The 25,912-nt window shown below is 40.9% G+C and overlaps 1 protein-coding gene across 1 annotated transcript in view; it reads right to left on the bottom strand.

Moving 5' to 3' along the window:
- Map3k5 (mitogen-activated protein kinase kinase kinase 5) overlaps positions 1–25,912 on the bottom strand; it is a 205,745-nt gene that overhangs the window by 78,412 nt on the left and 101,421 nt on the right. The window contains exons 8-10 of the mRNA XM_050159477.1: positions 11,884–11,996; positions 5,714–5,873; positions 3,437–3,590 (exon numbers count right to left, since the gene is read on the bottom strand). Coding sequence (XP_050015434.1) covers positions 3,437–3,590; positions 5,714–5,873; positions 11,884–11,996 — 427 coding nt within the window. The remainder of the gene's footprint in view (positions 1–3,436; positions 3,591–5,713; positions 5,874–11,883; positions 11,997–25,912) is intronic.

The raw sequence follows: 25,912 nt of genomic DNA, 5'->3' as shown, positions 1-25,912 counted from the left end.
CCTCCTTCTATAGTCTCTCTCAACATCCCCTCCCTAGAAAATTCTCCAGAATGCCTGGCAATTCTTAACGTCCACCAACAAAACCTAAAATGTTCTTGTCCCTGGATATTTGCCGAGTGTAAAATTTCTACTTGTTTGAGTTCAGCAGACCCAGAACCTTTTCTCGCCCTAATTTGTGTTTCCCTGTCTACTTAATCAGGTTAACGAGCTTTCCAAAGGATCACCTTCTTTAACTGTCATATTCGGCATTTGCATTAACTATTTTTTCTTGCTTCATAGTTGTCTATTTTGCATGTTTATGGCGTTTTTTTGACCAATATTTCCTTTTTTTTTTTGTTTTTACAGTTCAACACATGCTAAGGAAGTCCTCTATACTGTTCTACATCACCACAGCCTCCATCTCTCCATCTTGTTGTGTGTGTATGCACCTATTAGTGCTGTCTGTGTGGGTCCAGATGTGTATGTGGGTAAGTGTTGTGTGCATGTGTGAATATGGCCAGAGGACAAGATCAGCAGCGTTTCCTTAAAAAGGACCATCCGCTTTAAACAAAATATTTTTATTTATGTGTGGGTCGTTTACTTGCAAATATGTCTGGGCACCACGTGTGCATTACACATGGAGGCCAGAAGAGGGCCTGGAACTAGAACTACAGACCTTTGTGAGCCATCTTGTGGGTGCTAGAACTCAAACCCAGGTCCTCTGGAAGAGCAGCCAGTGCTCTTAACCGATGAGCCATACATCTCTCCAGCCCTGACCTCGGTGTTTGAGAAGGGGCTTCTCACTGACTTGGAACTCAGTGACTAGACTAGGCGAGCTGGCCGGTGAATCTCCCTGGGATTATAGATGAATATCATTGAATCTGGATTTTTTTTTTAATGTGGGTTATCCAGGTGGGATTCGGGTTCCCTTACCTACACAGCAAATTCTTTATGGACTCCATTTAAAAATGAACTCAATTAGGATGAGATAATATTTTCCTTAAGGAACTATGGGTCTTTTCTTGCCTAAGAAACTCTCTAAGATGGATGTGGTGCCATATGCCTACTAAAATACCAATAGTTTTGAAGCTGAGGCAGGAGGATTTCAAGTTGGAAACCAGCTCAGGATACACACAGAATTCAAGGCCAGTCTGTTATATAATGAGGACTTGTCACCCTCACCCCCATTTTCTTTTTATGTTCTGTTTTAGATCAGGGCTAGGGGTGTCCCTTAGTGGTAGAGTACTTGCTTAGCTTCGCGTCTGATCCTCAGTCTAGAAGAGAGAAGCGGGGGAGGGGAAAGGAGGTGAGAGAAAATTTAAAACAGGGGAAAGACTTAAAAAAGGAAAAAAGGAAAGAAAGTATTTTTGACGTTGAGTCTATAATCTCATAACTCCTCAGTATTTCCGGGCCTTATTTCTTTACTCACGTCTTTACACTACAACAGACTGGCTGGCTCACACTGAACCAAGGAGTTTGGAACAGTGAGCGGGAACACTCTCGTTTCCTGTGGGTTTCTCGCCTATCCCTTCGACGGCTCATGAAGTCAGCAGTCCATTAAACTCTGCCGAAGGGCGTGCGCTCTGCTTTCAGCAGCATATTTATCGCTCCTCGGAGCACCGGGGCACGCTGCCAGCTCACTCCAAGGTACGGACGTTCCTAGGCTGCACATCATCTGCACTAGGAAACAGAGCAGGGCGCTTTTGTTTGAAAGGCCTCTTGCTGAGCTCAAGGCTTCGTGGGGAAGTCAGAGCAAAGCATGCTCACTCCAGCAATGGATTGAATTAAGTGAAGCAGATGATCCTACCAACAGAAACTAGAAATCTGGGTGTATGAAAAGAATTGGGAATTGTCACGTCCCCTGCATATGGAGGATTGAGATTACAGAGTGCAAACAAGAGATGTATGATTTTGACATTGGAAACAATTTACACACAAAGCCAGTTGCTATTAAGACATGGATTGGATGCCACTGTCATATTACTCTGAATATGGTGTATCCTGAGTGTTGTAGGATGGGAATGCATTAGCTGTGAAGATGAACCACGCAGCTTTTAAAAGGTGTGTGTGTGTGTGTGTGTGTGTGTGTGTGTGCACGTGCGCGCGCATGCATGCACGCATGCATGCATGCATGTTAGCTTAATCAGTAAAGTGCTTGCCATGTAAACATGAAGACTTGAGTTTGAGCCCCAGCATCCATGTAAAAAGTCATATATGGTGGAACATGCTTGTATAATCCCACTGTGAAAGAGGTGGAGACAGGTCAGGCAGTAGCGGCACACATATTTAATCCCAGCACTCAGGAAGCAGAGGCAGGTGGATCTCTATGAATTCAAAGCCAACCTGGTCTACAGAGAGAGTTCTAGGAGAGCCAAAGCAACACAGAAAAACCTCTTTGTTACAACAAAAGAGGTGGAGATAGGCGAATTTCTGTTCCTTGCTGACCAGTCAACCTAGTCTAATCTCAGAAAAAGACCTTATTTCAAAACGTAAGTGGACAGCGCTTGAGAAATGACTGAGGATGACCTATGGCTGCACACACAACACAGACACACAGACACAGGCACACACATACAAAACAAACAAAGTTGTCGACGCACTAATAAGTATATATACATATACCATATGTATATATATATATATATGTATTTGTGTCTATGCCTGTGAACACATGTGCGCGTGCGTACACACACACACATATACACACAGATGCATGCACGCACGCACACACATGAGTTTGAAACCAGACAAATTGAATTGAAGGCCAAACTGCAAGTCATGTTTTTCTAGAGTCACAGCAATAAAAACAGTGATTGTTCCACGTGTCTATATAGCCACAGGGCAACTCTGACCTACCTGGCTTACAGTGGTGGAGACAGAATTGCAAACAAGTGAGCTGATGGTTTCGTCACAACAATGCTGATAACACTAAAGACAGGGCAAGGAAACTGCAGTATCCAACAACGTCTGGGCTCTGTCTGGGCTCAAGAGCTGCCTTGACCTAGCCAAGGTCACAGTATTTTTATTGCTTTCCAAGCATGCCTCCAGACTTATCATAACAAGCAACTCAAATCCCTGCCCCAAGCATCAAGTTGTATCTCACTTCTCTGGTTTGAAGAGTCATTATTTTCAAAACTCAACGAAACAGGCATAGTGGCACATGCCTGTAATCCCAGCACTCAGCACGCAGAAGGCTGGGGCAGGAGTGGAACACCAGTTTGGGCAACTTAACTATACTGACTATACTTCTATATCTCAAAATATAAAGCCATGGTAAAGCACTACAAAGTAAAAAGTAAGGCAAAACCAGTCAACCTGTGTAAAATCAGCACGGTCACCAAGTTATACTGTGCACGGTAGGACGCTCACACAGGACAGTTAAAATCAAACAGGCAGACGTTCCTTAAAGACAGGAAGCAACACAGAACTGAACACAGATGCAAACGAAGGTACTCACTGGAAATCTAACGACAGTAACATCTGTTTTGGTGGCCTCAACCAGGAAATCCATCCAAAAGTCCACGAGTTCCTGCTTGGCCATGGGCTGCTCCGTGGTCAGTTTCACAAAATGCTTATATATCAAGATTGTCTCCACAATAGACTTGAGGTACCTGAGAGTGAAAGGACACAAAATGGGACAGAGTCACCTACTCCCCTCAACCCCATTTTCACTTTATAGGTGTTCTTTCTATTCTCTGAGTGCAATTGTACTTATAATTGTGCCTCCACATTTACCAAACACGTTTCACTATGTGCTAAATAGCAGGTACTGTTACATGTTCGATTTTCACAAAAATTCAGCAAAGCATGTTTCTGAAAGATGAGAAAACTCATGTTTAGAAGGTTTAAATAAATTGGGCCCGGGGCCAAACATCTCCCTAAATCGTTTTTATTTGTTGTGCTGGGGCTCAAACCCAGGACGTGTGCAGGACAGACAAATGCTTCAAAACCGAGCTCCCTTCCCAGCGACACGTTTTTAAAAATACATATATGTGACTATTTGTAACACGTGAGTTTTAAATGCCTATATTCAATTTGAGGACAACAAGGTGGACACATTTGTTTTAAAGATGCCTTTTCAAGGAAGGTCTCCGAAATAGAGCCTGCGTAAGAGGTTATTTTACTCTGAGCCATTGAGCTTAAGCATCATACGAATATCCACAAATGTAAGAAGACAGATGGTGCCTCAAAAGAAAAAGGAGAAACGAGGAAGAAGATAACCATGCAAGACGGTGGCTGTGTACGCACTTTGCAGACCACAGACATGGAAGCTGACATTACGTAATAGGCATCATTGTGTGGCTGCTTTACTACAGCACAGGATGCTGTCTGCTTTCTCGGTAACAGAAGCCAGGGCACCTAAAGCAGAGCTCTTTGTATCCACACTTCAGTCTCTTCTGCCATCAGAAGAGTCATCAAAAAGAAAGGGCACGTATGCCTGAGTGCATCACTTATGGGTTCACTTAGTTCATGGCATTTACCCAAAGCCTGCTGTGGACACGCATGAGGCTGTCGGTACAGCCCCTGTCCTCAAGTTGCACACAGTGCCATGGAGACAAACTGGATAAAGTCAGTGGGGATATATTTAAAGAAAGGCCTCAGCGTCGACAGAGACATACTGAAGAACATCAGAAGCAGGAAAGCGGGATGGGGATGGGGGCGGGGTGGACATGAAGGTCTGAAGTCAGCATCTTCCTCAAAACATGATGGATGAACACTCCCCTGGGTGGATGAACAAGGAGGCTGGAAAGGCATCTTTAGGCAAGTGCTAATTCAAACGTGCAAACACCACAGTGCCGCATGTTCATTAGACAGAGAGTGCAGTGTGAACCCAGAGCAGAACGAGAACGGGTTTAGGAAGGCAGAGGGTGAACCGTGTTCGCCAAATGATGATGGACTTTATCTCTCAGCTGCGACTACTATTAACCTGGATTGATCTAAGGATTTCGATGAAGAGGAAATGCCAGGGATGCTATGGAGGACTGGTTAAGAGAGACCTGCAGGTGAGGAAGTCTGTAAGGAACCAGGAGAACCATGTTAGCAAGGCAGTCAGCTCTGGGGCCATGGGCACTCAGAGCCTGGACTCAGACCTGCTCTAGGAAGAGACTTTCTCCGCATGGCTTTTACACTTTTTCACGTCTTTACCCTGAAAGTCAGTCACCACGTGTGCCAGAACAGAACTAGCACTATTTTTAAGGTAGTCCACAGTATAGAAAGAATTTTGTCATTTCTCTAATACTACACAGACAATGATGAGACTTGGATAGCTCCCAAAAACAGTCTGAATTTTTTTAAAAAACACACACACATCAGAAAACACTCCAACGTGTCTCTCACACTAGGAGTGAAACAGAGTGAAAACCAAGAACGAGAATTCCCAAACCAAGACTGGATCGTGAAAGAAACAAAGAGCATGCATTTGGAATGGAGCCCAGAGTAGCCGAGACGAAGATACGGTCTCAGATCTGGGGTATGGGTCAGATTGGAAGGCACAGACTGTGCAACCTCTACACAGTTCACATGAGTGACCCTGGCTGGGAAGGCCAATATGTAGGAAAATCTAAGTGACGTCATCAAAACTTTTAATTCAATGCATTTTCTTCATGAAAATTTTATTTTTCCCATAGATTCCGGATCTTAGCCTAAGAAGAAATCATACACTCTAAAAGTTGAAGGAGAACATGAGGCTATCTAACAAACACAGCTGCAGAAGCACGCGAGGGTTGATAAATACCACGCTGGTGTCTTCAGTTTAAACAGCTTCTCAGACGCTTGAATGACGCGCAGGTGGTCATTGGCCAGGACACTGGCTCCCAGAAAGAAGCCGACTTCCCAGTAGCTCTGCAGTTTTTCCAGGTTCCCCTTTTTACCCAGGAGGCTGCTCAGCTTCACCCCTAGGAGATGAAGAGGAAGCAGGGTGTTACACCGCAGGTAGGCAGGGCATGAAATTAAGTTTTCATTGTCCTGAAAGATCAAAATAGCTTTTATGTTTGTGCTTACTGATGTGGATCAAATGCATTGTAAGGGCATAATGTCACACAGAAGAAAATAAAAATATCTTTTAAAAATTATATTTATTTTTTATTTACTTTTATATGTATGAGTGGTTTTGCCTGCATATATGTGTGTGCATCATGGCACCCTCAGAGCTCAGAAGAGGGTGTCTGAACTCTTGAAGTGGAGCTATGATGGTTGTGAGCCATAGTGTGGGTGTCGGGAACTGAACCTGGGTCCTCTGCGAGAGAAACAAGTGCTAACTGCAGGGTCATCTCTCCAGCCCCAGCAAAAATTATCTTTAGTTGAAAAACCCAACATTTGTGGGCCACAGTCTAGAATTTTAATGTGTCCATATGCGCATACATGTAAGATGAGAAAATCGAGTATATTGTTGCTGTAGCATGGATCGTGGAATAATGGGAAAGGGGATTTTCTTGTGTTTTGTAGGTTGAAAAATCTATCAGTAACACAAGTGTGTGTTTGTATATATAGTGTGCATATACATATACACAAACAATATAATGTAGTGGAATTTCAATTGTATTTTAATCAATAAAATTAATGTCAAGATCCAAAAAGCAAAGCAGCCAGTCACTGGTTCTTACCTCGACCTCAGTCCAAAAGGGCGATCCTGCCTCCAGGAATCTCAGAATGACACTGTGCCTGAGAGCTGTCTCCTCTCTTTATAATTCTCTCTAGTTCTGGGGTCAAATGCATGCGCTACTGGAATTAATATTATGCACTGCCTGGTTTCTATGGCAACTAGTGTGGCTCCTGGGATTTAAGGTGTGTGTTATCATTGCCTGGCTGTAAGGCTGACCAATCTGATCTCCAGGCAAGCTTTATTTCTTAAAATACAAGTGAAATGCCACTACATTACATATATATTATCAGTCACGAACCTATAAAGCCAAAGACTCTAGGCAGCGCTGTCTCATTAGTACCATCCATTGTCTCTTTGTTACACTGGTTACATTTGTTGCATGAGAGGCAGGCACCCTACAGTTACAGCCCCAGCCTGTACTAACAAGGCTTGATACTATAATGTGAGTTTTCCAACTTTGCTCAAGACAAATTTGCTTACATTTGTCTTGAGCAAATTCCTTACATTTTATTATAACTGTCCCGTATTATTTGTTCATCATATTGATTTGCTTATATATATATGTAAATATATATATATCTTCCAGAATTGCTTAATGCTCTTAGTATCCATTACCTTAAAAACGATTTGAAACCATATCTAGTTGTGCATGCCTATAATCCCAGCTTCTGTGGAGGTGGCTACAGCATCAGACAGAAGTTGAGGTTTGCCTGGACTACAGAGAGAATTCAAGAGCAGCCTGGGCAACTTACTGAGACTGTTACAGAACAAGAAGAGGGTAAAAGGTGTGGGTGAGGGAATAGCTCGGTGCTATTCACAGTTGAGCACATGTAGTGTGTATAAGATTCTGAGTTCAATTCCCAGTATCACCAAATTTTATTTTCGCTATTTAAAAATAGGGCTACAAGGTAGAACATATCATTGTAACAGGCTACAGGGGCAGAGGCCACTCAAGGAAAGTACATCTACTGCCTCTTAAAGGTTCATGAATAGAAGTTTACTTATTAACTTGTAAATTTTTGTCTAGTTACTGTACAAATAATTCCTGTTGTAGTATAATTCCCAAGATCTGTGACCTGTTAGAACATAAACAAACCTCAAAGAAAATCAAGTGTAGAAATCTTATAATATTTCTTATTAAAGTGTTCATTACTTCTTAAACATTCTTTAACTCAGATGTATGATTTTCTGTTTTTTTTTTTTTTTTGAGACAGAATTTCTCTGTGTAGCCCTGACTGTCCTGGAACTCACTCTGTAGACTAAGTTGGCCTCTAGTTTACAGAGATCAGCCTGCCTCTGCATCTCGAATGTTGAGATTAAAGGCGTGCACCACCACCTCCCAGACCAGACATATAGTCATATTAAGATTTCCACATTAAATGGTTTAGATAAAATCATTTACTTTTGTCTACTTTATATTTTCTAAGAGTAATATTTTACCCTTTTGAGAATTATAACCAAAACAAAATAACCTTTAACTTTAAATTACTTTTTATTACCATAAATATTTCAAGGGAAAATGAGCATTTGGATGATCTTCACATTTTGTGAGGATACATTAAAAAGAGAATAGTTTGCCACCAAAAAGTCTAAGTTGGAACTAATTGCACCTGCCTTATACCTTATACCTGCCACAGATCTTTGACCTGGGCATCCCCACTCCAAAAAAGTTTAAAAAGTAGGCAGGAAAAAAATGAGACACTAAAAATGTATCTATCAACCTTGGTTGAAAATAAACAACTTTTTATTATGTGACACTTCCAGGAAAATAGTAAAATCCAGACACAATTTAATAGAGAGTCCTGCTGTCAAAAAAAAATCTAGAATGTTATTCTATGGTTATTGACTTTAACAATGGCATAAATTTGCCATAGGATCATGACCCCACCCTTTCAATATTTGGACAAAAATGTTTTAATCTATGTACTTCCCTTTATGTGTGTGTGTGTGTGTGTGTGTGTGTGTGTGTGCCTATGCATCCGTCATGCTCACGCCACAATGTGCATGTAGGCCTCAGAGAACAATTTGGTGGAGTTGGTTGGATTCAACCATGGGAAATCTGGAGTTCAAATTTAGGTCATCAGATTTGGTGGCAAGTACTCATACCCACCGAGCTATCTTTCCAATCTCAAAATATATTATCTTTAATGAGATATATTGTTTTAGCATATGGACAATCATAAATTATTTACCAAAGCACAGATGGATCGATAGCCATGTTTTATTACATTCTTGTAAAGCTTTGTGTACATACTCAGTAACCTCTTCATCATGAAGTTCTAATTGTTGATTGATTGGAGATGGGAGGTGAGGGCCACTAGAATACTGAGTTGTGTTTTTTTAAGCCATTGTGACTAACCATATTTTCATGCTTTGTTTTGCAAATGAGTTTGTATGTTCTTCAGATATGACGCATAAAACTTGTTTTTGCCAGTTGTGGTGGTGCACGCTGGTGGGATTTGCTGAAAGAGGTAGAGGCAAGAGGATCATGAGTTCAAGGCCAGCCTGGGCTACACAATTGGGGCTGACGAGATCGCTCAGAGGTTGGGAGCACTGGCTGCTCTTCCAGGGGTCCTGAGTTTGATTCCCAGCAACTAAACGTTGGCTCACAACCATCTATAATGAGATCTGGTGCCTTCTTCTTGTGGACATGTGTAGAGAATACTGCATACATAATAAATAAATAAATCTTAAAAAACTTGTTATTATATAAAACTATTATGCTTTTAAGATTGGTGTTAAAAACATGGCTCTAACCTGTGTTTGTTTAGGTGCATGCGTGTACAAGCACATACACATGATGTGAAAGTGTGTATGGAGGCCAGAGAGCAAGTCGGGGTGTTATGACCTCTGATTAGGCTGCCTGGGCAATGAGCCTGGGAGATCCATTATCTTCGCCTTCTCAGTAGTGGGATTACAAGAGCAATTGCCATTTCAGCTTTGAGTCTGTTTGTTTTATTTATTTACTGATTTACTTTTTTGTTTTGTTGTTTGTTTTTTGATACAGGGTTTCTCTGTGTGACTTCTTGCAAGAAATCCCTCTGCAAATCAGGCTGGCCTCAAACTCAGAGATATGCCTGCCTCTGCTTCTCAAGTGCTAGGATTAAAGACACGTGCCACCAAACCTGGCTTGTTTTTACTTTTTGCTGTTCAGTGTAGCTTCTGGGAACTGAACTCAGGTCCTCATGATTTCAAGGCATAGTACTTTACTGACTGAGCCATCTTCCAGTTCCTCTAATGTTTTTTTTTATTTTTTTATTTTTTTGGTTGTTCGAGACAGGGTTTCTCTGTGGCTTTGGAGCTCCTCTAATGCTTTTATACTTGGGAGACCTTTCTTTCTCATGAGCACTTATACATTATGGACCTCAGGACATAGAAGCGCATCTGTATTTAGGATATTTCCATGGAGCAGAGCTTCAGAAGGAGCATTATGCTAGGTTCTAGGCTACAACATCTTACTTCCTAGGTGCCGGGAGCACAGGTGTGTGTCACTGGAACATTTTAAAAGGTCTTTATGCGTAATTGCGGATGCAAGTACATCGATTATACTTTTACCAAGAGTGTAAATTTCTTCTGTGCAAAACATTTTGGCTTAAGTTATAAGCAATGGGTGTTGTATCTTTGTGATTTCATATAACTTCCTACAGCTTCTTCCATCGAACTGTCTGCTGATATAATTTGAATTTTAACATAGCTCTCATTAGAACTGGCTGACCTGTAAGCACCGGGGGGTTTTCAATGGCATGGCTTTTATCATCATATTTCCACCTGGTGGCTGAGACTAAATTCAAGGCTGTTTTATGGGGAAATGAGGACACAGCGCTCGACCAAGCACTCATTAGTTGCCTAGCAACGAGCACATTAAAAATGCTGACTCTTTCAATGCACACAACACAGCAAGCGAGGGGATGTTTCCCTTTGCAATGAGGAGAGAAGAGTCCAGAGAGATCTGGAAGCTTCCGAAAAGGCAGAGATTAATTCTTTCATTTTGGCTTTCTATTATGAAGAATTTCAAACATATACAACTAGAAAATATACTATATTAAGGGAGTAGGGAGTGTAGCTTAGCAATGGAGCACCAGCTTAGCATGCAATGTTCAAGAAGCACAGAGAAGCCAAACAGATCTACATGTGTGTATACATACATACATACATACATACATATGTAGTACAATGAATGATCAGTTTTGGGACAACTGTCAACATTTTGTCACTCTTTCAGCTTCTTGATTATTTTTTGCTGAACCTTTCAAACTAAATCACAGATATTTTATGTTTACAGATTATAAGGAATCTAGAAAATTCTCCTATAAATCTTTCTCCATTACAACAGCAATTAATTCCCTAATGTTATATATTAGATTTGTCTTGGCTCAAATAAATCCTGTAATTATTACCCAAATGTCCCCCATAGGTTTTTTCATAACTAAGCTTAGTAAATTAAATGGTCATTTAGTTTCATTTGGTATTTATGACTCCAAATATCTTTTAATCTACCTAATCTAGTCATGCTTCTTTTCCTATGACACAGATTTGTTTATTGTTTCCTCAAAGCAGAGATGCTGTCTTACAGAATACCCGTGCATTCTGGACCTGCCCACTGGCATTGCATCGCATCATCTACTTACTTCTACAGATCTCATGATTCCTACTGAGTGGATATTGGACCTTGAGCTTCCAGTTAAACATTTCTGGTGAGACTACTTCACAAGGGACAATATGCACTTCATCAAATTAAGAGAAATGTAGCAATGGTAATCACTTAAAGTAGTGATTGAGTTTGGTGACCTTGCAGGGCCCTTCCCTTCTACAGATACATCTGCTCTTTTTTTCTTTTTGAGGATTTATTAAGTTACTTACTTTTCATGTGTATGGGTGTTTTGCTTACACGGCTGTCTGTGCAGTACGTGTGTGCACACCTTTTCCTTTGTGACGAGCAGTTTCATCAGGGAATTGCTGAGACACCATGTAAATATGGCAAGATGTCTGCTTCTTAAATAAAGGTACTTACTTAATGGTTTCAGTTCTAACCTACAGGCCCAGGGACCTGGGTAGTGAGGGAAGAACTTGTATCATCGGTATGAGTTTGAGTTGTAACCACAGGAACCAGGAAAAAGATAAGTCTAGGAATTATATCCCAATACAAATTCCATACACTAGTATAAATTCTGATCCAGGGGATCCATTAGCACCCCTGCCCCGAAATTTAGATTAGATATAATAAAAAGCTCAAGGGTCTTCTCCTTTACATGACTTTGGGTCCAGTTTCTTGATTCCCTCTAAAAATATCAAGCTGCAATTACCAACTTTCCGAAGCTCAAAGGAGGATTCAAACTGGTGCCCCGCCGCCAGCAAGAGGACCGCATAATTAATTCCTGACTGTAGTGTTGGCTCCGACTCAAATGCCTTTTTGAACCTAGGGTGGGAGAAAAAAAAAAGACGAAATGTACAAGTTTACTTTCTCAATCACGAAACCCCGGGTGTGCAGTAACTTCTGTTTGCATAACTCCAGTGCCCAAGCAAAAAATATTCCATTGGCTTCCGCCCCAGAATCTAGTGTGCTATTAGGATTCACTGTGTAAGTGCAGCACATCCCTGACTCCCCACGTCATCTGATTCCAATACTTAAGTCATCCTCGACCCAGTGATCCCATCTTTTAAAACTTTGTCTTCAACCATCTACCAGAAATGTATAAACATGTGTGACATAAATTCTTAAAATGAAAGTTCTGAACATATTTTTTTAATGCCTTAAGATACACAAGGCACTGAGGAGAATCCCCTGGGCAACACCCTGAGGGCTGGGTCCCAGGTTAGTGACAGAAACAACAAAATGCCAGCGACAGGAAGACATTGATGAAATCCGAGGCTGTGCTGCTGTATGGTAATTTCAGCTGGAAGGGCACAAAACCATTTTCTGAATGTTCGTGAGCCTGGATTTCAAGCCTGGAAAGCACACCCACACTCAAAAGGACCAGTGTTTGGATATCTGCTGCAGTTTTCAAGGTGACAGATCCTCGGGGCCACTTAAGGGATCCCACACACTCAATATTAAGCGGGCAGTGATAGCATTTCATTTGGACATGAAGGAGAAAAGTAAAAGTACACATTCTTGTCCCCAGTAGAATCTGCTAGAGATGAACGAATGAGAAATGAAATCAAAAAGAAAATCAGAATGAAGAAAACATAGACTGGATTCCCAATAAATGACCATTTGAAGGTACATCTTTTAAAAAGATTACATAAGGAAAAGTACATTATAAAAGTTATTCTATTTAAATCATAGCTAAAAGACAGGAATACCAAAGCTGTGGTGGTAGGCAGAGGAGTATATTTATACCCTTGGCTTTCATTTGTACTTGATATTTCTCATAATTTAAAATAAGTTAAACATTAAACAAAAACCCATCTTTTGGAATGTTGAAGATTCTGTGTCTTCCTCAAGGGGCCTACTTTTAAGGAGAACAAATGTCTAAATTCAAACAAAAACCCCCCAAATAATTATTAATCTTCATCATTTGACTCTGAGAAATATTTGCAGACTATAAAAGAAAATTCCAACTATTCAAAATATTTGTATCCTTTTAGAAATGCAAACATTTACATTCTAAATGGAAAACGAGGGTCACATCAAGGGAAGTCACAACATACATGTTCTCATTTATGTTTTAAAGACCCTTGTTCACAGACAAGTGGACACTTAATTTAAAAAAAACTGTAGGAGAAGAGAGAAATCAAATTTTGTTTTCTTCAAGTAATATCAAACCACACAATATTGCTCAACAAAGAACCAAAGAGCATGGAATATCCTACCCATGATGGACTGGAATCCTTGAAACCACGAGACCAAACAAGTCCTTCTTCCCTGAAGTTCTTTTTTTAGGTATTCATTCAGAACGACAAGAAAAGTAACCAATACAAAAAGAAAGGGATCTATCTATCTATCTATCTATCTATCTATCTATCTATCAATCATCTATCTATCTACCTATCATCTATCTATCTAACTTTCTATCTACCATACTTTTATATATTTCAGAGATTGCTGAAATCAACCATAAAAATCATTGAACTAAAATTCTAGAAAAAAGACCCCAAAAGACAAAGAGTGTATGTTTGCTCTTCTATGTGAATGTTAGCATTTAAGTATGTGATAGGCATGCTTCAATCCATATTATCACAGAGCTTAGGTAAGGGATTACTGGAGAGAATACAATCTCCCAAGGAAGGGGAAATAGAATATACAGTCATAGGGAGACAACTGGGGATACTGGAGTGAGAACCTTAAACAGGGAGCGGGGTGGAAGAGAAAGGTAAGGGTAGGAATATGGGGAGGAGCAACTAACAATAAGGGACATTTGGGGCATCAGATGGAAACCCACTACCGGAGAAGTTTCTTAAAATATATACATACATAAAAGAAATTGAAATGGACGAACCATTTAAATTAAGGGGAGACATCTTTTGCCAAGTAAAACCTCCACTGCCAAGAATGGGTTGCATCTAATTGAGCTGTTGGCCCAAGGGGCCCCATGGTAACCCCATAATCATCTCAGGCTATTGCCAAGGCTTTGGTTGCTCTCCACACACTAATGGTAAGGCCCTATTGCTGAAGACTCATTACATATCTCACTGAACACAGAGAAGTCAGGCTGGTGCCTATATAGAGCTTTTTCCCCTACTGACAAGTGTTCCTGGTACTGGAAGGTACTCTGCATGCTGTTGGAAGAGGAAGGCAATCACCACCCCAGGTACAGACTCTGCCATCAACAACAGTGACCTGATGAATGAAACGCTGGAGCAATAGTAGCACCAACGCTGTGGGAGTAACCAACCACTTTCTGACTGGATTTAAGACTTCTTCATGAGATAGAACTCATACCTGACACTGCTCAGATTATATAGGTATAGAAGAAAACCAAATACTATTGCTCTGCTAGGGAAAAACAGCAATAAAATGACTCCTAATGCAATTCTGCTAGCGATCAGTGCCTCGCTCAGCCATCATCAGAGAAACCTGCTCTTGCAGGAGATGGGAGACAGCACAGAGATCCACAACTGAGCAATGTAAAGAGGCTGAGATATATCTAGAACGCCAAGTCCTAAATGGGATGTCTTCATCAAGCCCCTCCATCGAGGACTTGGGGGAGCTACGAAGAAGGAGAGGCAGGAAGACTCCAGGGAAACAGTGCCTTCCAAACAACAGGATGGATGCACATATGAGTTCAGTGACTTGGCAGCAAGCCTGCACAGGTTCAGACCAGATGGGGCGCCATCACAGGGCTGAGAAAAAGTGGACATGGGCTTGCACCACTAACCAACCTTTCTCCAACTGAAAAGAAAAAATCAGTTCTCTCCAATGGAGTCTCACGGAGTACATCAACCACACTTTAGGGTAGGTCCCATGTCCAGCAATATATGACCATTATAAAACAAACTCAGTGGGATTATCGTAGACTTTCTGTCTCGTGGTACTTTGTGTACTGGCTAGTTTTAGGTCCACTTGGCACAAGCTAGAGTCATCAGAGAGGATGTCTTCATAAGATCCCACTGTAAGACATTTTCTTAATTAGTGGAAAGGCTCAGCCCATTGTGTGTACTGCCATCCCTAGGTTGGTGGTTCTGGGTTCTATAAGAAAGCAGGCCGACCAAGCCATGAGGAACAAGCCAGTAAGCAGCACCCCTCTCCAGGTTCCTGCCCTTATTGCTTTTGATGACGAACTGTTATATGGAACTGGGAGGGAGATACAGTTTCCTCCCTAAGTCACTTTTGGTCATGGTGTTTCATCACAGCAAAAGCAGTCCTAAGACACTTTGTTTGGACAGTGTTTGTTTCACCAGCCTTTTGCCTGTATGTTATGGTTTTTAATTTTGTTTTTTAATGAAGTGTATGTGTGTTTCCTGTAATCTTTTTATTATTATTATGTTTTTTATTTGCTTGTTTTCTAAAGAGAGTTAAAAAAGAAAGACAATGGAATTGGGTGGGTAGAGAGGCCAGGGGGATCTAGAGGAGTTGGGGGAGGAAAAACTATGATCAGAATATATTATATGAAAAAAAAACTTTTTAAAAACCACTTTGAAAATGATGTCATTTAAAAAGGTGAAAGTTGAACATCTCTAAAGTAAAATAAAACATAATTCTGGAGAAGGAAATGCTCTAAAAAGGGAGATCTGGTGTAAGCAGAGACACTCTGTCAATTTGAAGGTCTTTTGGGAGAAATAAAACTAGTGGGATGCCTGGTAATTGCTTAAGTTGGATTGTGAAGGAGCCTCAGGCAATATGGCTGACGTGCATTGAAGGATGGGTTGGGTTTTGCAGGACTCTGGGACAGGGCATGCTGGGGTGACAGAATGAAAACTGATGCTAATGCCCAAGTGCCGCTGAGTTAAAGTCTCACTAGACAAAGGAGCCCACACATGGAAGGTATCACTCCATAAAGATATTACTAGAGTTGGGGGGATGTCCCAGCAAGCATGAGAACCTGAGTTTGGACTCCCAGCACCCACAGAAAAATCTGGGTGGGGCAGCAGTATAACCCCAGCACTAGGGAGTGGAAACAGGTAGATATGTGGTCCTTGTTAGCCAGGCAGGTTAGGAGACCAAAGGGCTCCATGTGCATTGAGAGACTCTGCCTAAAAAAACAAGCTGGAAAAGAATTGAAGAAAATACCCTATGGTGACCTCTAGCCTTCACACATGTACATATCCATCTGAAGGTACACATACAAACAAACGAACATGCACACACCACACACATACACACACTGAACAAAAAAGAAATTTACTAAGGTTTGGAACAGAAGAATAAAGCTAAATCTCAAACCCCAAAATGTGGACAAGAAATCTCCCGTGTAGACAGACTTTCCAGGCTCTCTGTCAAAAGTCAAAATGTCACAGCCAAGATAAGGACAAAACAGACAGGTTAGGTAACCCAAGCTGAACTCATACACAATTCAACTCAGTCGCAATGGCTGACATCAGCAGCTTCTTGTCCTCCATGCTCTGTTTAAGAAACACAGTGTGACTTTTGGTCCTAATTTAATTCTGGAGTGCAGGGTGCCTGGTGCAAGATGAGGCGTTGTGAATCACAGGAAGTCAGAGCAGGTGAACCACTCACCAAGAGTCCACACGGGCCAGGAAGGCTGATGAACTCGCTAGCGAGTGCGGTCTTTAAGATGCGGACTGTAAAACAATGATGCATGAGGCAAAGAGAACAGGAAAATATGAACAAAGCCAAGAAAAAGAGCAACACGGAGTTGGAGTCTACAAATATCAAACAATCTGGATCTCACATACTCCACGTGTGAAAATAAAAATGTGCTTAAAAGCACAGTGAATACAACAGAAGACAGCTTCGGTGAAATAAACAAATAACAAACACAAAACAGTCAATGATGTATTTAAAATGAAGTGGAAAAAGAAATAAGAACAGAAAAAGAAAAGGGGAAAAGAAGAAGGCACAGGAGACATATGGGACCTAGTTTAAAAGCCCAACATATGTATCTTTATATGCCCAGCAGAGAGTGGACATGTAACACAGGGAAAAGCTCAAGATGGGGATAAAAATATTCAATAGCTGCTGAAAAACATCAGCCCACAGACTCAGGAAGTTTAGAAAAATTCAAGAAAGATAAAATAAAACATTCCAAATCCTGAGACCAAAAACCCACAGAGGAAAACATACTGTTCAGTCAAAGGCCTTGCTCTGCTGCCCAGCTTCTGCCAAACTGTGGGCACAAGGGACTTTCCTGCCTTGGTGTCTCTACCGGTAGGCATCACCCCATCTTGTTCATGAGAGACATCTTAAAACTGACCGGAGGGGAGCTACAGATATAGCTCAGTGGATGAGCCTTCATCATATATTACTGGAGTCCCAAACAGAAGGGAAGAATGGGGAGGGAGGGGGAAGGGACTGAAGAAAGAATAGAGAGTTGGCCAGAGAAGACTAAAGGCACAAAACCCCCAAAGAGTCAGTAAAACTGAAATCTGATTTTGCAATCCAAATAGTAGAAGCTACAAGAAATGTTTCTCATGCAAACAATAGAAGCTAGCAGAAATACAACTTCATAGTTAGGGTAATAAGATCTTCGAGACGAGCAAAAACTGGAACTCATTGCCCGTTGATCCATACCACAAAAACCACCAGAGTGTTTTCAGACCAAAGAAGAGTGATTCTAGTCTATCTGAGTTGAGGAAAGAACAAATATCAAAATGGGCGAACACACAGCTATATACAAACTCAATTAACTATAGCCTCTATTGACTACTTAAGTCAAGGTTCCTTACTAGGAAAACAGTGAAATATAATTTAAGATAGTATGTATAGTTCAAGAGTCCTTCCTTGTGATGGCTAGCCTTGGTTGTCAACTTTACTACATCTGGAATTAAATAAAACACAAGTTCTAGGCTTGCCTGTGAGAAACTTCTTTTTTTTTCCTTTTTCCTTTTTTTTGGGGGGGGGGGGATTGATTTTCTCTGTAGCCTTGGCTGGCCCATAGACAGGAGCTGGCTCTGTAGATCAGGCTAGCTTCTAGCTCAGAGATCAGCCAACCTGCCTCTGCTTCGTGAGTACTGGGATTAAAGGTGTGTGCTACCATATCTAGCCTGTGAAAATTTTTCTTTTTTTATTATTATTTTTATTGAGCTATACATTTTGTCCACTCCCCTTCCTTCCTCCGCTCTCCCCTTCTACCTTTTCCCATGACCCCCCACACTCCCAATTTACTCAGGAAATCTTGACTTATCTCCTTCCTATGTAGATCCATGTAATGTCTCTCTTAAGGTCTTCTTTGTTGTTTAGGTTCAGTGGGGTTGTGGACTGTAGGCTGGTGTGAGGGATTTTTTTGATCTGAATACTTGAGACATGAAGACCCACCTAACCTGGGCCATATCTTCTCATAAAAAACAACCCATATAAAAGGACGTGGAAGAAGGAAGCTTTTGCTTTTGCCTGCTTGCCTTCACTCCTGCTGGCAGGTTCATCTACTCTGTTTCCGAGGCATTCCTTCATTGTTTTTTCACCTCCTTCTTTGGGATTCTATCACAGAAAAGATCAACAACTCCAGGAATCCTTTAGAACTCCAATAGCAGATTGGGTCGGTAAGACATTCAGTTTCGTGGGATGAACAACTACTGAATTCTTCATGTTTCCATTGTGAGACACTGTTAGAATACCCAGACCACAGCCTGCACGCCACTCTCATAAAGTGTGTGTGTGTGTGTGTATACACACACATATATATTCATATAATGAATACATACATATAGATATACATATATATATGCACATATAAATCCATTCTATCAGTTCTTTAGAGAGCTTGGATGGATGTAATAGTAACCATTAGGGAGCTACTAAAGGAATGTAATTAGAAGTATTACTAAGGAACTAATGAGCTATTAGACAAGACAAAGTAATGCTCAATTATTTCATTAAAAATCATGCAGGCATGAAAAAAATGAACAAAGAACATGAAACAATGAACATCAAGATAAAAAATACAAGCCCAGGGCTGGAGAAATGGCTCAATGGTTAAGAGCACTGCCTGCTCTTCCAAAGGTCTTGAGTTCAATTCCCGGCAACCACATGGTGACTCACAACCATCTATAATGAGGTCTGGTGCCCTCTTCTGATCTGCAGACATACACACAGAATATTGTATACATAATAAATAAATAAATAAAATAAATAAATAAAAATACAAGCCCACTCTTTAGTTTCCACATTAAATGTCCATGACTTAAAATACAAAGATTCCACAAACAGAATTGAACAAGAAGAGCAAAGAAAGAAAAGGATACAAATATATATATATATATATGTGAGTTGCTGTAAGTATAAGGACACAGGAAGTTACAATGATGTATACAGATATGATTTTATATTAATATCTGAAATAAGCCAACTTCATACAAGAATCATTATAAGAGACAAAGACAGAAAGCAAGGCAGAGTACTTCATAGTGATAAGACTATAATACAAAAATGTCATAGTCCTACATGCATCTATCACCATTACTTCAAAGCATACAGACAAAAAAATAATAGAACTTAGAACTCTGATGAGTCTACAATAGTAGCTGGAGATTATAAAACACTCCATGATGATCAAACACACACACAAGAATATCAACAGGTGTATGGGAGATCTGAACAGCACAGCGTGCCATTCTAATCTGTGTTATCTGAGATGCTGCTCCCCAGACCTGCAGGCTTCCCTCTAGGGCAGCAAGGACCTCTAAACGGGTTTCAAAGAACAGAAATAATGCTGTGTGTTCTCTCTCCTAACTGCACCAGTAGAAATCAATAAGAAAGATATATCTGGATACTGGACATCCCACTTCTGAAGATCACAGTAGAAATCACCCTGACAACTGCATTTGAATGGAACTATATAATAAGCCCAATATACTGACTTTTCTGGGGAGTAGAACAACTTATACCTTTCACAGAATGTGCTGGGAAAGGAAAAAGATTGGAAAAAAAAATCAATGCTCCCAGCTTCCATCTAGCAAAAAGGGCTATCTATTATCACTGAAGTAGAAGAAATGATTTTTAAAAATCATTGAAATACGAAGTAGATATGCAACTTAAAACCCAGCGATACTGAAAGTCGATTCTTTGCAGATTTTAATAAAATTGGGAAAAGACCTAAGCAGAAAGTTCAACAGAAAATGAAAGGGTGGCAGAGAGGAGCAGGGGTGGGGAAGAAAAGAAGGGAAGAGGGAAGAAGGCAAACAGGAAAAAAGGAAGAGCATGAGAAGAAAAGAATACTACTGAGGTAAAGGAACAAAAAGGGACAGAATTACAGGTATAACGTATTAGTGTGTGTGTGTGTGTGTGCGCGCGCGCGTACGTGTGCGTGTGTGTACTCATATTAAAAAGATTCAAAAGATACTCCTCAGTGGACAACACCACATCACTGGGCATGACAGATGTGGGTGCAATAAAAATATTTCTTGAAATCCAAATTTTAACATGGTACAAAAGAAAAGGAAGCCCTGGCTCATCCTGTATGCTTCAGAATATGAACTAATGACGAGAGGGTCTACTCTATCCCCCGGCTAGAATGTGAACCTCAGGCCAGCAGAGATTTTGCCATTCCAGCTGCTAGCGAGTCCTCAGGCCCTGAATCATTGGGCCTCCTGAATCAATGCCGGTAACTACACTCAACATACAATGAAGGACCAGAGGTAACGAGTGATGAACACAGCAGGTCATACGACATACAGATCTGTTGGCATCTGCTACTGCTCTCGGCCCCCATTTGCATACACCACACGGCCATGAACTCCATCCTAGGAGAGCATTAGTGGTTTGCCCATCACCTTCCCTGTGCCACAGTTTAATATAGTTGGAATTTATCATCTAATGCATATACTGAGGACATTATTAATAAAGAATTTATTTTCCCTGTATAACACCTTTAACAGGAAGTTCATGTATAGCTAGGGAAGGTTTAGTTTCTTCTAAAGAATATGTATATGATTCTCATTACTAAAAAGTTTATTGATTAGAAATATCAGCCATATAAACATGTAGAACACTACTGTGAGCATTTATATTTTTGTATTCTCTTGTTCCCTGATGTAAATTTCCTCTCTATACATATTATACATATATGTATATACATATAATATGTATATACTATATATTATTTTTTAAAATTTTAATAAATTTGACAATTTCATATACTTATAAAATGATTTAACAACTATAATCCCATCCCCTCTAGTTTTCTTTTTTCCCTCTAGTTTTCTTCCATCCTGAAAAACTACTCCAGCCTCCTTCCCATCCTTGTGAACGCCCTCCCTACAATTCCCTTTCGAACCTTCATTCTTTTTGAGATCCACTGAGTTTGAGTTTATTTCAAGATTCACACTTGGTAAAAGTACACACAGATGCTAAAATAATGAAATGATTTTAGCTGAAGCCAAGTCATTTTAAAGTAAGCCAACTGTGGCAGCAAACTTGTTGACAGTCCAAACTCACGTCAACGCCAGATTTCTGTCATCCACGCTGCTCTCCCTCTGAGACTCAGCCCAAAGGAGCAGCCAGCCACCGGAGGAATGGCCAGGAAAAAATGCTACTAGCATCACAACCACAAATGATTCCTGCAGTTCGGAATGCAAATCCAACGAAGACATGCACCAAACCTAGGAGCCTGAACTAGGAGCTGTAGGAGCTGGTCTTGCTACAGAGAATGCTATTAATACTAATATAACAGCTCCTGTGATGTGGTCTACCAGAGAAACCTGTGGTGAACACCAAACTACTAAGAGAAAGTAAAAAGTCGCAGTCTCTGATTATTGAGTTCTTACTAGGTAGTGACACTTGGGGTCTGGGATTTAGAGCACTGACAACTGTTGGAGCCCAGGGGGCGTTCCCAACAATAAGGAAACTGGAGCACAGAAATAGCAAGTCATGCAGTGTAGAAGTGGTCAAGTTCCTACTTGACCTTGTTCTGCTGGATTCCAAAGCCTGAGCCTTCTTCCCTAGCATTGTCTGCCTTCGCTCTGTATTTTAAAAATTATTTTAGTTGCTTTTCATCTCATTTTTTTGGTGTATACCTGTGCGTGCACATGTTACGTCCCGAGGTCAATGACAAGTGTCCCTTAAGACGTGATGAGACAGGGTATCTGGTTGAACGTGAGGCTCACTGACCGAGCTAGTATGGCTGAACAGAAAGCTCCAGGAAACTGCCTGTGTTTACCTCCTGATTGCCACTGTGTCTGGTTTTCAGGAGGGAACTTGGGATCTGAACTTAGGTCCTCGTGCTTATGTGGCAAGCACTCTATAGTCAGGGCTGCCTCCTTTGCTTCTTTTTATTTCACAAAGTAAAACAGAGGCAAGTTGGACAGGAAAGCATAAAATGCACAAAATCAGAGAGAATTGCTTTTCTGAAGGATAAAGGTTGTATCTTCTAATGACATGAACATATTCTAGGAAAACACATTGTCTCAACATAAACATACACAGTTAATCAGTTCTATTGGGCTAAAAACTAACATTTAAGAAAAAGTTGCTCCAGCAATACTACTAAAATATACCCATAGAATACACCAAAGAAGAAGTTTTACATTGCTAAAATCTTTACAATCTAATTAGCAGGAGGATAAATGAACATCCCTTTATGTACAGAGATCTACAGTGGTGGGTAGTAAAAAATTATCAAGAAAGAACTAAAATGAGCCAAGAGTAATGCTAAAGTAGAGGAAACGTCCGCCACAGCATCAGCTGTCAGCAGGGCACAAACTCGGTGACCTAAGAAGAGGGCCTCAACTAAAGAACTGCCTAGACCAGGTGGGCATGTCCATGAGGCTTCTCTGTAATGGATAGTTGATGCAGAGGACCCAGCCCACTCTGGGAGGCACCATCCCTAGGCAGGTGGTCCTAGGCTGTGTGAGAAGCAAGCTGAGCAAGGGGGTGGGGGAGGGCAGCGAGGAAGCAACATTCCTCTGTGACTTCTGCGGCCTTCAGTTTCTACCTAGGGTTTCCCCCTTGATTCCCCCTTGATTTCCTAAGTCAGCTTCCCTCAGTGATGGACCCTTTGCTCCTCAAGGCTGCTTCTGCTCAGATGAAATCACAACAGAAACCAAATCAAGGCAACTTCTTTTTTTTGGGGGGGGGGGACTTACCATTCACATGGTAAGAGAATTCCAACAATATTTGAATAATAGCATGAAGTTACTTCCATTCCTGTCACTTTTTATGTTTTAGAACTAAATATTTGTTAAAAGGGAACCAATATGTTATAATATGTTCAGCTCAGTATGACATTTGAGAAGCGATATTTTGCATCTAAATGCAGTTGTATCGTAATTACATTTAAAACAAATCACTTCTCATTCATGCTCTCAATGTAATGGAATTTGTTCAAAAACTTCCTCTGATAAACACCCCTGGTAAGCCCCTGGCTGTAAAGTGAGCGAGCCCCATGCACGCTGGCATCTTGGTTGAGATGGGCAGTACCCACAGAGTACAAGAAGTGTTCTCGACTTGCTCACTTCCAGCTGGAGAGTGCCTGCATCCCAGCCAGGAGGAGCTGGACTCAGGTCCCATTTAGCTGTCCCTTCTCTTCCTCCGGGACATTACAGCTGTGCTTCTGCTGGTGCCACCTGGGTCATGAGATTAGAATCTCACGCCCCTTCTTGCCTCTAGAGAGACCGCTGAAATTACCACCCATGAAATTGTCAAAGGCAAAGCAAAACAGCTTGTGTAGGAAATGAGTGTCGCCTCCCCTGCCACCGTGACCTGGCGACCACTTCCAACTACTTATACACTCATTCCTCACAACAGAAATTTCAGAGAACAAATTTTAAAAGCTCCTAACAATGCTTCTTCCATTCATTTATACAAAATCTTTTTTTTTTTTCCTGAAAAGAGAAAAACCATGCTGTTTTGTAATCTGCTTTGTAATTTGGTATGTCATGATAAATGTCACCAGATTTCTGGGGAGATATCTGTATATTAATATTCATAGCAGCATTGTTTACAATGTGCAAAAGATAGGAGCACCAACATGTTTAGAGACGGAGATGTAGGAGTCTGCCTTTAAAGGGGAAGGAATGCTGGCACAGGCTATCACATGCATAAACTCTGTAAATATTATGCTAAATCAGTTACCATAATCGCAAAGCAAATATAAGGTATCTCCAATAGCTTCACAGAAACAGGAAGTAGTATCGTGATTCTCAGGGGCTCAGATTAGGGAGGAGAGGGAGCTATTTAAAGTGTGCAGAATTTCAGATTTATAAGATGGAGATAGGTCTGATGTGGGAGGCCCTTCTGTTTATGTGTTGCTTTTATGTGGTGGTTAATGCATAAAGAAACTGCTTTGGACCTATAGCAGGGTAGAACAGAGGTAGGTGGGGAAAACTAAGCTGAACCCTGGGAGAAAGAAGGTGGAGTCAGGGCGAAGCCATGGAACCGCCACCAGAGTCAGACATGCTGAAACTTTGCCGGTAAGCCACAGTCACGTGGTGTGGTGATACACAGATTAATGGAGATGGGTTAGTTCAGGATATAAGAGTTAGCCAGAAATACACTTAAGCTATTGGCCAAACAGTATTGCTTGGTTTCTCTGTGGTTCTTTTGGAGCTGAGCAGCTGGGAACAAACAAGCGGCCTTCCTACAACAGAGGTCTGTGGACAGGTGGGGATGAAAAGACACACAACAGTACGAATGTACTCGAGGTTGGTGCACTGTATTCTCAAAACTGGTGAGAGTGGTCAATTTCTTTTAAGGTATATTTTGTATCACCACTGTCAAAACAAACAACACACACAAAAAAAGAGACCCACAACTTTGAATGAAAGCATTTCACCTTATTGAGATGCTATCCTTCATTTTAAACAATTCCTTTTTTGTTAGCATTTAGGTTTCTTATTTCTTGTTACCACAAATTCACGGTAGTGGATGTCACTGTAAATAAATCTTTGTTTGGCATCTGCTCTGTCTTTAGGATAGGTTCCAAATCACATAACTGCATCAAAGAACATGAATTATTTCAGAGCTCCATATCCGCAATGCCAACTGCATCCCAGAAAGATTCTGTCAATTTCTATTCCCAAGATCAGTGCAGAAGTAACTTTCATAGTGTGCCTTTGTCAAAATATTCCGGTCTCTTTGCCCCTTTGCCAAGAGATAATGAAAACAAAAGGTTGAGTGTTTTGATCCTCCAACCATTATTGACGTCAAAGAGGCCGCTGTTATAAATTGGCGAGTACAACAATTGCATTATGGTTACAGACGATAGCCGTGGTTGTTCCTACTCAAGAAATAGCAAAATGCTTAGACCAGCCACTCCAGGGCTTCTGGTCGAGAAATTACTCGCAAATCTACCACATCCCAGTCCCACTTGAGCAGGACAACTTCACTGGAAAGAATATAGCTGATAAAAAATATACATCAAGCAATGATTAATGCCATATATATAAATCCCAATAGTTACATAAGAAACACAAAACTATGGCAATACAAGTTCTTCAGTCCTATAGCTAGGTCATCTAGTGAGCATGAATTAGATGAAATCCCAAACAGCTCAAATGTATGCTCAAAGACACAGACCAGACAGTGTTCTAGGCTGGTTATGCCACAGAACAACTAAGTGTGACCATTTCAGTTCTTTCTTTATAGATAAGATCTTAAAGGAGGCATGGTACCTCTCTGGCGTGGTGATCTGTCCTTATTTCTCATAAGTAGCGTAGACAAATTGGGTAGACAGAAGGACTGCTTGCATTGGCTATACACAATTACCACAGCGTTGTAGCTAAGAACTTCAGTTCCCATGGATTTTGATCCTTAGGTGTCTCAGATCTAATTCCCCATGA

Source organism: Alexandromys fortis, unplaced genomic scaffold (assembly GCF_014885135.2).
Source record: "Alexandromys fortis isolate MF-2015 unplaced genomic scaffold, M_Fortis_MF-2015_v1.1 scaffold_107, whole genome shotgun sequence".
NCBI lineage: Eukaryota > Metazoa > Chordata > Mammalia > Rodentia > Cricetidae > Alexandromys > Alexandromys fortis.
This window is presented reverse-complemented; position numbering and strand designations above follow the sequence as displayed.